The following is a 15,684-nucleotide window of genomic DNA, read 5'->3' as shown; positions in this document are numbered from 1 at the left end:
TCCTTTTTATTCTTTGGTTACTACATTTTATTTCTGTTCTTTCTTTCTTTTTTTACACCTTCCTCATTTTTAGCTTTAACTTCTGCAGCACAGTGTTTGCTTCCATCTCATTTGTGACAGTGCTGAAACTGCTACTACCTTACACAAAGCAGAAGTTACTTCTTGTCCATCCACCTTACTGTGTCTAGAATCTTTTGTCATCTTTTGAGGAGGAAAAAATTTTTTTATTCACTGCAGGAAACATGTAATGCTAAAGAACTGCTGAGATTGGACAAGGCACAATGAAATATCTAGCAGTTCGGTTAGAGGCACTCTAGGCTTGGCTTGGGCTGTCTGTGTCTTGAATTGATGTTACATTGATGCTGGTGAAGGGACAGGACCAGGCAAAAAGGGCAGAAATGTTCATCTATGCATTGGGCAGCTGTGCCCTGAGACATACAGTCATGGCAAGGGTGTGGGTGAACAAGATCCATGTCAGTGGTATATATAATGAACAGTTCTTCCCCAGTAATTTATTTCAGAAGGGCTGAAAAAAAATATTTCTTTTTGTCAAGAAGAAAAAAAAACAACAAACCTCCAAACACATAGGAATTGTTAATTGTTCCCCATTGCATTATGGGAAATTTATTGTAGATCAATTTTTTTATCTTTCTTTTATTAGCTATAAGGAGCATGGAATCATGGAATCCAGTAGGTTGGAAAAGACCTCTGAGATCACCAAGTCCAACCTGTGAGCAACCCCCATCTTGCTAACCAGACCAGAGCACTGAGTGCCACACCCAGTTGCTCCTCAGGCACCTCCACCTTCATCTGATAGTCAAAAGATACTCACAGAAAAATCAGTCCTGGCTGGCAGGGCAGCCTGTGCAGAAGATGTGCATCAGTGATCTTCCTTTGTGTACAACACACCATACCACAGAAGCAATAGATTGGAAAAGACCTCTGAGATCACTGAGTCCACCCAGGACCAAACACTGCCATAGGCTGGACCATGGCACTGAGTGCCACATCCAGTCTTTCCTTAAACTCCTCCAGGGACAATGACTCCACCACCTCCCTGTGCAGCCCATACCAGTCTCAGCAGACACATGTAAACAAAAGTTTGCTGTTGTGCTATAAAGTCATACCTGTGGGATATTCACTTCAACATGCAACTGTTTATTTACTGTTATCCCTGTTGTGTGTGATTAGCATCTGTATGAAGACACTCCCACATATGATTCTGATAAGAAACTGCTTGATAAAATGGAATATAGTGTATTTGCAATGACTTTCAAGGTTGAACATTTCAGAAGTAAAGTGCATCAAGTTTAGAACCGTGCTAAATTATCAAGCCATATTCATATAATGTTTGTGACAAGTAGTCTCATAGCTGTGGGTCTTGAACTATATTTTTCTCTGTGTAAGTTTTTATACTGCAAATAATTTATTTAGTTGACACAATAAAATATATATTAACAAATGGCTTATGGGGCTCAGAAATGTGAGGTTTTAAAGAGATGGGCTAATTGAAGGCAGCTATAGAAATGATAAAGGAACAGATATATGGTGAAAAGGGTGATATAACCTTAAATGTTGAGGAAATGAAGTGGAAAACTTGAACAGTAGGGAATGCACTCTTGGTCTGGATATGGAGATGGGAAGTGGGAGACTTCTGTATCTGGCAGAGGACAGTGTGGGTCTGTTGCTCTAGCTGTGATTAAGAAGCAGGGATCTGATGTTAAATTTGGAGAAGGTGGTTTCTGCTACAGCTCTTGGAATGGTAATGGGCTGAGGTCCATGGGTGTGTGCTCTGAAGAGAAGTTCCAGTTCTAGAATATCTTCAGCATTAGTGTTCCTTAGGGGTTCTCCATCTGCTTGGTATGCCCAAGCATGGTTATTTTCCAAGATTTCCATTCCTACCTCACACAGTCTGGGTCAAAAAGGCACAAGATCTCTTCTTGCTGACTCCTTGTATCTAGAAAACTGACTTGCAACATGAGTCAGCACTACTCTGCTATATTCAGGTTTCTGACATCTTAGTTCAGAATAGAGCTCCAAGGAGAAATTCACGAACTGCGTGAGAAATGCCATCCTGTTCTTTACTCACTCTGGGATGTGGGAGGGAAGCATTACTACACTGAGGACAAGGAGCATGGCCCCGTCCCTTTCCCAGGCTTTGCGTGGCAGCACATGTGTGTTCATGCTCGTTTAGCCACGGATTTGAGAAAGCAAGAAGTAATTACCCTTGTAGAAACCTCTGCTTCAATTGCTTCAAGCTGAAAGTCTGAAGAGAGTTGCATAAGCCCATGTGTATGTGCAGCATAGGTGGGATAGGTTGTCTCTTGAAGGACTCAGCAATGCATGATTTACTACTTTCCCTGACAGAGAAGGAGAATTTTGATCAAAGAAATTGAAGCAGTTCTCTAGCATTGTGAAAAGTGAGAGGAGTTATCACACATTATAATACACCCATTGATTTGGCTTCAGCTACATTTTGTCATTTTGTTGTTTCTGTGAGCTCCTAAGGCTGTCTTACCTATAACAAACATTTTCAACAAATTCTTCTTTTCCTTTTATTTAACAATATTCTCCCCCTCCCTCCCCCCTGCCCCACCTTTCTCTTTCACCTTTTAATTCTATTCATGGCTTGTAGGGTAAGCAGCCTTACAAAGGTTTATGGGCAAGTGTCATAGGTCAGAAAAATTAGGAATCCTTCTGTGTGTCCTCTTGATGGGTTCACAATCCACATTGATGGATGAGTTGTCAGTTCAAGAGTAATTGATTTTCCTAGACAAAATAGGTGTGTCTACTTCCTGGTGTGCTTGTGTGAACAATGGAAAACTATACTTAGTCTAAGTGCACTGGTTTTGCTTTGGGGACTGAGTAGTGCAATCATGCAATAGCCTGTTGAGTAAATGTTAATTAAGAAGGTTTTCATCTAATTTGAAACTCATTAATTCACTCAATAGCATTTTTATAAAACTGAGGAACAATCTGAAATGGGATCAGAGCTTGTACTATGAACATTAGGTAGTTAATGGGTCTGCCCTTCATCTGTCTGTGTAAAATCCATTCCTTATTCCCAAATATTTAATGTAATTTTTTCCCCATTCAAAATTCTTCATAGAATTTCCTGTGCCAATTTAGCCCACTTTAAATGTAACAGGAAAGCATTTGATGTTTAAAAAGCTCACTTTCCCTCATTGGTCTTCGTTTTCTGAATGTTACAAAGGATGGTTAAGTGAGAAAAGCAGCACTGGGTGAGCTATTTTGTAACCTATTGAGAGAGAATGGGAGGGAAAGGAAGCCCAGCAGAGGACTGGTGATGAACTCCCCATCCCCTACAACTAAAGGTGTCTCCCCTTGTGCTTCTGATACTTTCAGGAAAGGATGCAGAAAATCGCTTTTCTGGTGGTGAATTGTCAGAGGAAGTCTACACCTGCCTGCCCTGCAGAGAAGGATGTTCTTTCTGCACAGATGATACTCCCTGCTATGCGCAGGAGGACAAGTATCTACGGCTGGCTATCATCTCCTTCCAGACGCTCTGCATGCTGCTGGACTTCATCAGCATGCTGGTGGTCTACCACTTCCGCAAGGCCAAGGTAAACCCCTGGGCTTCATTTGGGTGTTCCTCCTCCTCACTGTGCAGTATATGCTCGTTCATCTTTGTTCTACAGCTTCCCAGCTTGAGGGGCCCTTGTGGTGGTGTTCACAGGGGTCCCAGGATGAGGGAAGAGATGAGAATCTTGACTCCATGTTTCAGAAGGCTGATTTATTTTTTTATAATATATATTATATTACAAGAAATTGATATATTAAAACTATACTAAAAGAATAGAAGAAAGGATTTCATCAGAAGGCTAACAAGGAATAGAAAAGAAAGAATGATAATAAAATCTTGTGACTGACCAGAGAGTCTGAGACAGCTGGACTGTGATTGGCCATTAATTAAAAACAACCACATGAGACCAATCAAAGATGCACCTGTTGCATTCCACAGCAGCAGATAATTCTTGTTTGCATTTCGTTCTGAGGCCTCTCAGCTTCTCAGGAGAAAAATCCTAGCAAAAGGATTTTTCAGAAAATATGTCCGTGACAGTTTCTCAGGCAAGAAGTGCAGCTCAAGGGGACGATGGGATTTCCAAACAGGAATGTTTTCCTGAATTGTTTATGTGGTTTTGGGGAGAAGAAGAAGAAAAAAGCTGAGCAATTTGTGTCTTCCACTGAAATATGCTTGCATTTATAGATGTTCAGCAAAAATCAAGGAAACTATTAAGTAATTTTGGAAAATCAGGCCAGTTAAATATGCACATATCTAAAGGGACATAGGGTTTTTAGAAACTTGGGATCATGAAAGTCTCTGCATTACCGCTACTGGGAATGATGTTTGGTTTCAATATATTTGAGTGTCTGGCTGGAAAATAATTATGGCAAAGAGAAATCTTTCTGAATAATTCTAGTTCCTAGAGAGTTTAAATGTGGTTCTCTGGTTAAAGATTATTATTTTTTCACTACAGCAAGAGTATACTAAGGAGTATCTGTAAATTGCTGATGCAGCATTTATGTACTAAGCTAATGAACTTTCTGCTTTTACCTCCCTGAAAATCTGGTAACATCTCGGAATCTCACTGTTGCCTCAGTAAATGCAGAAAATTCTCTGAAACTTCAAATTATTTAAAAGAAATGAACTGAAGATGGCATATATTCACTACCTGCATTTGGGAAACGTAGGTGTGCACACAGTATGCTACATTATTGAAATTAATAGCTTCATCCACTTTCTATACCTAGATAAGTATTTCCATTTTGGTTTTTGGAACACTTGATCCCACAGTCTACCTGATCCTGCAGTGTCTGTGTTACAAATTCGTGGCTCATTTTGAAAGATTTTAATATCCTGCCAGGAAATCACAGAACTAGCAGTAACATTCCTTTTTTTAATCTCTTCTGTTTCTGACAGTGTCTTTGTATTTAATGATATTATAGTAAATAATTCAAATTACGGACTTAATTGTATTCATAAAGCTTTTTTGTTATGAAAAGTTTGTTGTAGGCATCTGTTTAGTTGCTTGACATTAACTTCGCAGAAGAACTTCCTTCTGATTTTGTGAGGTTTTAATCTGTTAATGTTACTCACTTTTAATGTCCTAAACAACATCATGACAAGCATTTCTTGTGATTGAAAACTATTTCTAGACTTAGAAAGTGATATGCAGCTATTGCAAGCTGGGCTTCACTTCTTTTTTACACACCACAATATTGATTGTTTTATAGGAAATGTTTATATTTTCTCACAAACAGGTTGAGAAATACTTTTCACTCTTGCACTTGCACACCTGCATATGTTCTGATAGAGATATCTGCTACAGTAAGAGGATGTATCTTTATTAGACATAACACAGAAATCTTCTGTTTCACAAAACCTGCTACTGATGAATAGCACATTTTTACATTTGTGATGGTTAGTTAGTTCTCCAAAGTAGTCTATGAATAAAGAAACACATGGAATCTGAATCTTTAATACCAAAGCAATACTAAAGCAGCATATACACATCTTTTGTTGTCTCTGAAGTGCTTTTCAGTCATTAGGAAAAAGTTTGTGCCTTTTTTTTTTCCAGATTCCCTCTTACCATTGGTAATCATGACATATGAATGTGTGAGAATCAGTCATAAAACAAAGCATTCTTTTTCCCTGAAAGAAAAATTATGCCTTTGAGACACTGCCTACATTCAGTTGGCCAGAGATGGATTCAATTACAGTTTTGGTACCTTACAGGAAAGGTAACTTTTCTCTAAATGTGTATCTCACAAGGAAAGGGAAGGAAACATGACACAAAAGAAATAATATGGTGAAACAAACCTTTCCATTATGCCTGATGTTTTCAAGGAATAGAAACTGATGGATTTTTCATTCCTTTTCATGTCATTCAGTTGAGTTTTTCTTGGATATTCCTTTAGTGTTTTTATCTTGTTAGTACAGCATGAAAAAGATCTTGTGTGTTTACCATGACGTGAGAAGTTGTATGAAGGGCAAACATACTGAGAACAATGAGTATTTGCATAAGAAAACTGCTGGTTACATTGGGAAATGACAGAAATTTGGAGTGAAGGAAGAAAACTAGTAGCTTATGATGTACTCTCTGCCAAGGAGGTAAAATCATGAATATGAGAGAACACATATTGAAGTATATTCAAAATATCTGCCCTTTTGAGAATTTCCAACTGTTAGTGAAGCAAACCACAATTAGGTTAGTATCTATGTCTGTGATTAAAGTTGCTGTGTTAAACTGCTCATTTCCATTGTGCTGTGTGGGAGTCAGAGAAGAGCATTTCTTTTGATTCTCTCCCACGTGTAGCACTACAATATTCAAATGGTTGCAAAAAATAGTTTTTAATGCAACACTTTAACAGAAAGAACAGCATACTGCTACTATATCAAGAAGCAAACTTCAAAGTGTTTAAGGGAGGAAAAGATGGGAGTTGAAAATAAAAGATGTTCAATTAAGGCCCTTTCAGTGCTGAAAGGAATGAAGAGTTGATACATGACATTTTGATCTGTCTGTTGATCAGTAAAATCAGAAGATAAATGGGATCAAATTACCTCTTTAGTAAAAGCGACTGCTGAAGGCTTCTCAATGCTTCTCCTTCATGGGGGCTCCTGGTAATTACTACTTTCAAAAAACTAAGGTCCTGAAAGTTAAGGTCTGCCAACAGAAAGCACTAGGGAAGAAACACTCCAGGGCACCTTGGCAGTGATATATAATAATTCACAAAAAGAATGATAAAGGTCTATAGGCATCCTTCAGCTTATGATGGAAGTGACAAGACATTTTTTTGTCTTAAAAAAGATCAACGTATCAGTAAGAGCAGAGAGAGATCACAAGTATTTTAGGGAAGTGAAGAAATACATCAGCTATTCAGATCACACTGGTTGTACTTTTTATGACCAAGCAGTACTTACAGTGTAAAAAAATTGCCACAGCCTGGTTTTGTCAACAGTGTGAAATATATGTGAGATCCAAGGCAGTTGCTGAAAGCCCAACCACAGGTGAAAGATGGAGCCCTGCACTGCCACAGAGCACAGCCATGAGAACAAAGACCTTTTTGACAATTACTGCCTAAGTGTTACTGACAAAATGTGATGATACACTTTTCATTTTGACAGATCATTATTACTCACCTAGGCCGTAATAATAAGACTCTACAGAGAACCTGCTAAATACCAGCTTGTGAGTTCCCACTCAGACAAAATAAATGGTAATAAATAGGCAAAGCCTATAGCAAGCCAAGAGAAGCAAGCTGTTGCTTTTCTTTGGAGGGACTTCTGCAAATCTCTGAAGTTTTAAGTCTCATCTTCTAGAACTTCTTAAGGTTCCTCTGAAGAATCCTCTTCAGACTTCTATCGAGAAAAACTGCCAAACTATTTATTGTGTAATAAGTTTACGTTAAGAGCAGTAGAGGAGCAATGGAAGATAGGAAATGTGACATCTGTATTTATAAAGACTCCTTATAATAGTGACAAGAACTAAAGATCAGTAGGTCCAGCTTTCACACTTGGAAATTCAGATGGTGATAAGTAACAAAACTTCTGGGTCCATGGGCAAATGTGGGAAGTGGGCTTTTGTGAGAATGTGATACCCTACAAATTTATTTGTAGCTCTGTGAAGGGGTATTATGAGCATGGGGATATGAGAGTACTTCTTCCAAGGTCTGCCACCAAAAGCTCTTAAAATTTTGGTCTCAAGGGTCTAGGTGAGCTGCACTATTTGTAGGTAACCAAGGGGTGGCAGAGGAAAATGCAGGGCAGGAAGTACCATATAAAATCATGTACAGTAGTGAGATGTTGATGTGCAAACGTAGATACATATTCATGGTTCCTCTTAGGGTATCACTAGAGGGTTTAAGGATCAAGGGATCTCTCAACTGTTCAAGGAATCTCTCAAATGTCTTTAAAAAAAGAAGTAATTGCATTACAAAACTTTTAGTTGCTTTATGTCACTCACTGGTAAAGAGTGCTACAGATTCCAAATTATAAAGCAATTCAGATAGGAAGGAATCATGGAGGATATTTCTCTCTCTCTATATATATATATATCTTTCTATATATGTTTCTGTATTTTTGGATGTTTAAACACAGTGGTTTTGGTGAAATATCTGGTGCTTAAGGTCATAATTTTATTGTTGGAAACTTGGAGGATAGATCAGGAAGGATCACTGTGTGCTTCTTTAATAATGCAGCACAGGCCATAAAGTGAGGTAGGACACTAGAGTGTAACCAGAATATCTTTTGTTCTCTTGGCAAAGCATCATTAAGTTAGATTCCATGTCTCTTCTTGAAAACCTTGTAGTTACTCATGTAGACTTGCACATTTGATAGGTGACAGAACAAAATTCAGCTTGTTCTTCCAAAATACAGTTGATCCAAACTACTGGTACCACTGACCAATCTGACCATTGCCAACCTGTAAATGTAAGTGCACAATAGTGACTTCAACAGTCATTGGAATTGGCCAAAAGAGCAGAATGGAATAGCAAAAAGATACTGTGACAAAGCTCTGATCAGTGCCGTGGAATTCATTTGAGGCTTTGTCAAACACAGGTGAAAGTGACTCAGCAGCCCTGAGATCAGCTCAGCAGTAATGTTATTTAACTGCAAGAGTCATAACTGGAGAAAGTCACAGGCAGAAAAGGTGGCCCATTGCCAAGAGAAGGAAGAACTCCAAAACGATAAGAACACAAAAAAATCTGGAAGAAGGCACAGAAGGAGTAGCAGAAGCTAAACCACTAGTGAAAAGATTTGTAGGGAAACACAGAAAAAGATGAAAAATATAATAGATAAAGAGGAGATGCTACTGCTATAGTGGGAAAAGGCAAAGCATTTCAGCAGGAGAGCAAATGGGGGAAATGTGCCAAACAAAGAGAAAAGAGGAAAAATTATTCATAGATAATACTGAAGGGAAATCAGACATGTGGATCACTTCAAAGAAATCTTTTCTGTGGACTGCCCTTGTGCCAATCAGTAGTGAAAGCTGGAAGCCATGAACCTGGTATTGACACAAGGTGCAAGAGGGCTCAAAAACTCAAGAGAGATGAAAATTTGTGAATTCCATCAGAAAAGCTGACAGCACCTGGCAGCACCAGTTTAATGCCACTGAGGGAATTGTGTGATGAAGTCTGGGAAAAAGAGATCTTTCCTCAATAGTGAAAATGTTAGAATTCTATTTTGACTGCTCTGACAGAGTGATTTTCCTGAATATGACCTTGGAAGATGGTGAGGCTTCTGCAGTGTCAGAGAAAGAAAGGGACACTGGATGCAAAACAAGGAACAGGCTCAATGCTGTTGATAGTTGTGTTAGGTGTCTTAGAGGGGTCTTACAGACTTGCAATCTCCTTACAGGGGAGTCTGTAAAGGAACAGGCTCCTCTTATTCCCTTGGTTCCCTTGTCAAAGGCTTTGACAGAGTTTGAGGATCTTAGAGAACAACTTTCGGCCTTACTCATGGCTGCATACAGAGGTGCAAAACATTCTCTAAGTTGAAAAACCAAGGAACAAAACAGCTCAAGGTGATACTAGCAAACATCTTTATGTGCTGTGGCATTAGTATTGATTTAATAATGCAAACCTCACCACAAAAAACACGTCCGAAAAGTATGAGGCTAAGCTAACAAAAGTAGCTGTTTAGACAAGGACAGAAATCATATTAAAACGAATATTCTCAAGAATGAGAAGCTGAACAGTGATTTTCTAAGAAAAAGCATCAACAAAATAGTAGAATTCATCTGTGCAAGCAGTGCTGTGTGGACCACGGGAAAGCTCAAACAGGGAATGACCACTGCAGCATTGATTACATACAGTGTAAGGGTAGCAAAGCTACTGGAAAGAAACTGAACATTTAAATAACTATGAATAAAAAGCAGATTTTTTAAAAAATTGCAGACCAAACATGGGGGTAGAAATCTACCAGAGCCTTAAAGAGAAAACCAGCTGTGTTGTAATCATGTTTTTTGACTGTGGAAGGACATTACCTGCAAACAACCTCAAACACTCATCAGTTATAAGGCTGCCTTTTCAAATGAATGGGAAAGAAGAGCTGAAAATAACTGACCTTTGCACAGCAGCCCAGCACCTCAAACAGGGAGCTTTGGGTAGAATACAACTGCTGGGAGGAATTGTAAGTGCCCTTAAGAAATGCCAAGAACCTCTACTGGCAAAGAGAACACAGAAGTTGATCTCAGCCATAGAGTGGAAGAGACTAATTGCTACTTTGTGATGAAGGAGAGATGAGAATGTGCTGCCAGCCTTGACTCATGCTAGACCTTTTCAGAAGGGTCTTGTTTGCTGGGAATTCTCATTCAGATCAATGCTAAAGGCTCCAAAGTAGTTGCACTAAAGCCAAACTACTTTGGCCTCATCTCATCACCTTGTGGTGCTGCCAGATTCTGAAAATAGGGGAACAGAGAGCGAGCATGGGGGTCTGGGCTTCCCATCTTCCTGCTGCCCCTCTGGCCAGTGTCTCTGGATGTAAACCCAGCATGTCAAGGTAAAATTGGTAGTAGTGAACACACTTGGAAGAGGTCGTTTTCAGCTCTGAAAAATAGTGGAAGAAATCCTTGGAGTTCAACATGGTAATTTGGAATGGTTTTGTCATATGGCATTAACAATGATGGACTGTGATAGAGCCCATTGGAATGAAGGGCTTTGCCCTGTTCAAGACCATTTCCAAATATTGGAAATTTTAAACTAAATGACATTTTATTGTAGTAAATGACATTTTATTTATCTTCTCCACCCCTACCCTCCCCCAACCCCCCTTTTATGAACATTCGGGAACTGCTGGAAATACAGAAATATAAATACTTTTAATGAGAGGAAGAAAATATACATTTTGAACACCAATCAAGGTAAATACAGTTAACAGGACCATATGCCTAATCATCAACAGGAATAAATAATTTTCTCTCTCTTGAGGGAAATGTGGCAAATAATAGCTACAGACTGTTTTAATATGGTTTTTAGTCTGTCAAATACAGATTTTTATTTTGGAGTTCAGGGTGGCTAGATACACTCTGCCACCACTATCCCATTTTTTTATTTAGTGTACATATATTTAAGTGTTCTGCTAAGTATTATTTCAAAACTGTGAAGATGTTCCGTAAGCAGTGCAATTTTAAATACTGCACAGAACTGCACATAGATGGAAAGGCAACATGCAAATTTATGCTGTAGTTCCCCTTTCTAATATTGAGAAATCAAGAATGTCTTTTCTCCCTCACTGCAGCCGCAATAGGATACAGTAATTCAGAATGAGGTAATCACAGGCTATTGATGTGTGATACATCTTTAAATATTAAAGCATGCTGGCTTTGCAAACATACCTCTTTTTCTAATGTAAATCAGCCAATCCTTTTTCCTTGTTTTTTTTTTTTTTACTCCACAGTGGCATCTTGATGTGCTTATGCCTGGATGGTTTTCATCTTTGGTGCACATTCTGCTTTTTTCTCCCTAGATGACAATTTCTGACATTTCAGCTGAAGTGGAAACTTGATAGAGGAAGATTTTGCACAGATGGAGCAGCTGCCTTTACATGCTGTGCTGGTGGGCATACCTGATAGTTCACTCAGCATATACACATTCTGTGCAGTGCATTAGACACCCTTTCTTCATCCTATCCTAGGGTGTGAACCTCGTTTCTTGTGATTTCTCAGGAAGTTTATTGTAGTCTTCAGGTGTGCAAGTTTAAAGACATTGCCGATGTTGTTTTCAAAACTGTTGTTTTTAGTGGAATTCTCATTTCCTTTATTTGCATGTCCCTTCCCATTTTTCTTTGTAGTTAAGATGTGCCTTTAGGGATGCTGTACTTTCTTAATTCCCACATAAGTAACTTTAGAGTGCCATATTGGCAAGATAAGAAGTGAAGGGGCCATTAGCCTTCAGCAGCAGTTGAGTCTCAGGGAGGATGTTCTGGCTGCTGGAGTTCCCAAAAGCAGTAGGCATGGCTGCAGTGTTTGCAGGGTATTGTGTGTATTCACTTCATAAGGCCAGAGGTTTCACATGAATGGGAATTTGCATTTAATACACAGTTTAGAGGCATCAAGTACTTGTGAATAGAAAAATAAATTACAGACACTTTGAAAACTAATGAAAACTGAAGTGTGAAGAAACTAAAGATCTAGATATGAAATATGTTCATTGATTTCAGTTCAGACTCATAAGGAAGAACTAATGAGAAGAGCAGGATGGTAGGAAGCAAAAAAAAAAGTGCTCTAGAGTCCACTCCTAATGGACAAGGTAGGTCATAAAATGGTTTTTCATCAATACTCAGCTGCAGCTCTAAGGATTCAAAAGCTGCAATCTTCTCTGTATAGCTTTATATTAAGCCAGTGCTTGTCTCTACAAAGTTGAATTGCACACCTTTGGGGGCCCTAAGGAAAACATTCATGGTTTTTCAAGGAGTGTACTGCCTTCAAAGTGATGTCAATCAGCCATGGATTGTGACACATTTGCTCCAGTTTGGCATTGAAACAGATTCCTTGCCTTTGCTTTCTTAATGTTTTGCTGCATAAGACCCCCCTGTGAATCATTGCTACCTTCTGTTCTAACAGTATTCAACAAAACTCTGCAACACAGAGCCCCAAATTCAAATGAATGGAGCTGGTAGTGAACTTTGAGTGTAGGGTGCTGGCAAGGATATAGCTGTCAACAAAGAAAATCTGTAGCAGCCTTGAAGGCCTATGTTCATTTAATTCTATTACACTTTGATTTCACTTTAAAAATAAATTATGAAAAATTAAGTAATTGAATGCTTGAATTCCAACAATGGCAACTTTTCTCATCTCTTATTATCTCATAGAAGAGTTTTTCCAAGATTGTTTCAAAGTCATCAATTAAACTGAGCAAACTGCTAAGATTTTTGCTTGTCTGTTACTCTCTGATTCCCGCTGAGTCTCATATTTATAGCCCTTATAGAGTGTCTGAGTAGACTGAATGGTCTGTCACATGGCAATAAGCTTTCCCCACTGATTCTTTGATGCAGTAACTTCAGGACAGTTGCATTTATCTGAAGTTTCATTTGGGCTCCTGAATGGGCATTTACAGATTTGCTGGGAAGAGATTTCCTATCATGTCAGCAGAATAATGGCGACATTATTTATTTATCCTGCTATTTGTCTTGGAGTTGTATCCTGCTGTGAACCTTCCTTGTACAATCAATAGCAATAGCAAAGTCCCTGGTGGCCTGCATGAGGTCTTTGCCTCCCTCTCCAAGAGAAGACTTATGTCTGAAGTAGACCATTCTTTTTGTTTTAAGGGTCTAGTAGTAAGACCCCATTTTGATGTTGAAAAACCAATTTAACTAAGAGAAGCTCTGATGAAGATTAGAAAATAGGGTTTTTTAGAACTTTTACCCAGAGAGAAGGAAGAAGTAATGTAAGTTAAGAAGTAGGGAAAGAAAAAAACAGAAAAAAATGTAGCATGAGAACTTTCAAATAGTAGAAATAAAACTGTATTGGAAACCTTATTCCAGGAAAAGTCTTGCATTTTTTACTGCGTATTTGTAACTGCAAAACTTGTAGTTAATGGTAGACTGTTCAGAGAAACTTTATGCTGTTTTTAATATTTTGGTTGTTTGGTTGGTTTTGGCTATATCATGTGGCACAAGCTGAACACAGATCACTCAGACTAAAAAATATTCCTGTTCTTCATTCTTTTCTTCACTTCTTTGGGTAAAAGTTGAAGGCTTTTAGGAGCAGGCTCATGCTGTCAGCTTCTCATTAGAACTTTGTGCTATGAACACAGTCACATTGCTATTGCCTTCCTTGTCACAGCCATGCCTCCCCTTGTCTGGAATAAAATCATGACATTTTTCTCTGCCATCTTCTCATCAACTTCAATATAGCAGAAAAGAAACCTTGATCTCCTGCTTCCCCCTAGGACGTCCCAGCTACTCCTTTCATAGTTACTGTAGCAACCTGCTTGTTACCAAAGGTCATTTTGAACTCTGGAGATCTCTGTCTCTGGCTATGTCTAAGCTGAACTCCTTCTGAGCTGAACTCCTTCTGGGCTCCCTTTTAATAAATGTTTTCTGCCAGTCTGCAGCCCTGTTTGTTGTCTCAGCTTGGTGTTTTGTGTCTTGACTATTGCCATGTCCTTTCAGCTGGCAGATGCAGTCACAGCTCCTGTCTGTTTGGAATGAGGCTGCCCATGATTTACTGCTCTGCCACTTTCTGCTGTCCTCGTTGCATCTCCCTCTTGACACCATACATGAGCTGTGTATCTCTGATTTTTTTTTTTCAGCTCCCATATGAGCCTTTTTCTATCTCCTAATTGAAAAGAAATGTCTGCTATTTCTTTGATGTGTCAACACCAGCCTCACCTTGTTACCTTTTCCAAAAAACACCCCTTGTTACCTTTTCCAAAAAAAACCCCCTTGTTCCCTTCATACTTTCCTCACGCATGGTGGAGGCTTTTTGAGAGCATCCCCTGCTCTCCATATCATGTCTTCAGATTCAAGTGCTGACAAAGTATTTAACTTAGAGTGGGATAATGATAGGCTGGGACTAACTACTAATTGCTAGTTCTGCAATGTGATATTGCCTTGTTGCTCCATTGCTCTTCTTATCTGCCCTTATCCATATGCTGTCCCTTATCTTAAACTCCTAACTTTGTGCAGATAGCACAGCCATTTTCACTAATTCCTTGTGCAGGGTCTGCACTAACATGAGACTTCCCTGGGGCTGGGCCTTTCAGCAAAACATTGGAAGGAAGAATAATTAAGTTATGCATAGCAGTATTTCCTTCAAAAACAAATGTGCTTTTATTCCAGTGAAACATACATTCCGTGATCTAAACTTAATGAGGGGTTACTTAACTTACTAAAATCTGAAGAGGTGAAAAATCTCGCCCTTTTTGGGATTAGGATTTCTCAGATGCAATCATAAAGTATTCATTTGGAGTGGTTTAGCACTTGGCTTTTGTAAAGTAAAAGTGAATAAAATAAACTGAAGTTGGATATAAAACCTTCCAAAGTATGGGGTTTTGACTGATCTGAAATTATTATAATGATTTTCATCTATAGTTAACTGGCCTTCTAAGTCATGAAAATAATGAGAATTTTTTTTACCCCAATCAGATTTATTCTAACGCTTTTCACATCATTTTCAGTTTGTTTCCTCTGAGATGTTATGAATCTTGAACTTTGCAGTCAGATTGGTTTTTTTATCCTTTTACCATAAACTGTTTATTTTTGTGTGATTGACCTACAACTTATACAGATGATTTTATTGAGCTGTAGTTTATCTTCTGTAATAGGTGAGACCATATTGCATAAGAAAGCTGAAATTTAGTTCAGGTATTCTGAAGCTATTTGTAAACTAAACAGGGGAACATACTGAGCCCTGCCTCCTGCTCCTGAAATTTGGTTTCCTATTTCATCAGATTTTTTGTGTTGTATTCAATTTAATCTCTTGGTGATTCAGTGATTAATCAATATTAGATTGCACTTTATTCTTGAAAGTAATGTATTTGGATCTTCATTCAATTTCTGTGTTAATTGAATGCAAATCTAGTGAAACAGACACTTTAAGTGATCCAGATTTTTGATGATTGTCATTGTACATATTCATCTTTTGAATTAACCATAAATCTGTGAATAGACTGAAATTGAACTTAGGTGTTCACCTCATTACTGATTTTCTTTGATGTATA

The 15,684-nt window shown here is 38.5% G+C and overlaps 1 protein-coding gene across 1 annotated transcript in view; it reads left to right on the top strand.

Annotated features, from left to right (window-relative positions):
• GPR158 (G protein-coupled receptor 158) overlaps positions 1 to 15,684 on the top strand; it is a 187,893-nt gene that overhangs the window by 83,193 nt on the left and 89,016 nt on the right. Inside the window, exon 4 of the mRNA XM_036400776.2 lies at positions 3,367 to 3,584. Within this exon, the coding sequence (XP_036256669.1) occupies positions 3,367 to 3,584 (218 nt within the window). The remainder of the gene's footprint in view (positions 1 to 3,366; positions 3,585 to 15,684) is intronic.

This window comes from Molothrus ater, chromosome 1 (assembly GCF_012460135.2).
Source record: "Molothrus ater isolate BHLD 08-10-18 breed brown headed cowbird chromosome 1, BPBGC_Mater_1.1, whole genome shotgun sequence".
In the NCBI taxonomy this organism is placed as follows: domain Eukaryota; kingdom Metazoa; phylum Chordata; class Aves; order Passeriformes; family Icteridae; genus Molothrus; species Molothrus ater.
Note: the sequence above shows the minus strand (reverse complement) of the source record. Positions and strands in the feature narration are given on the sequence as shown.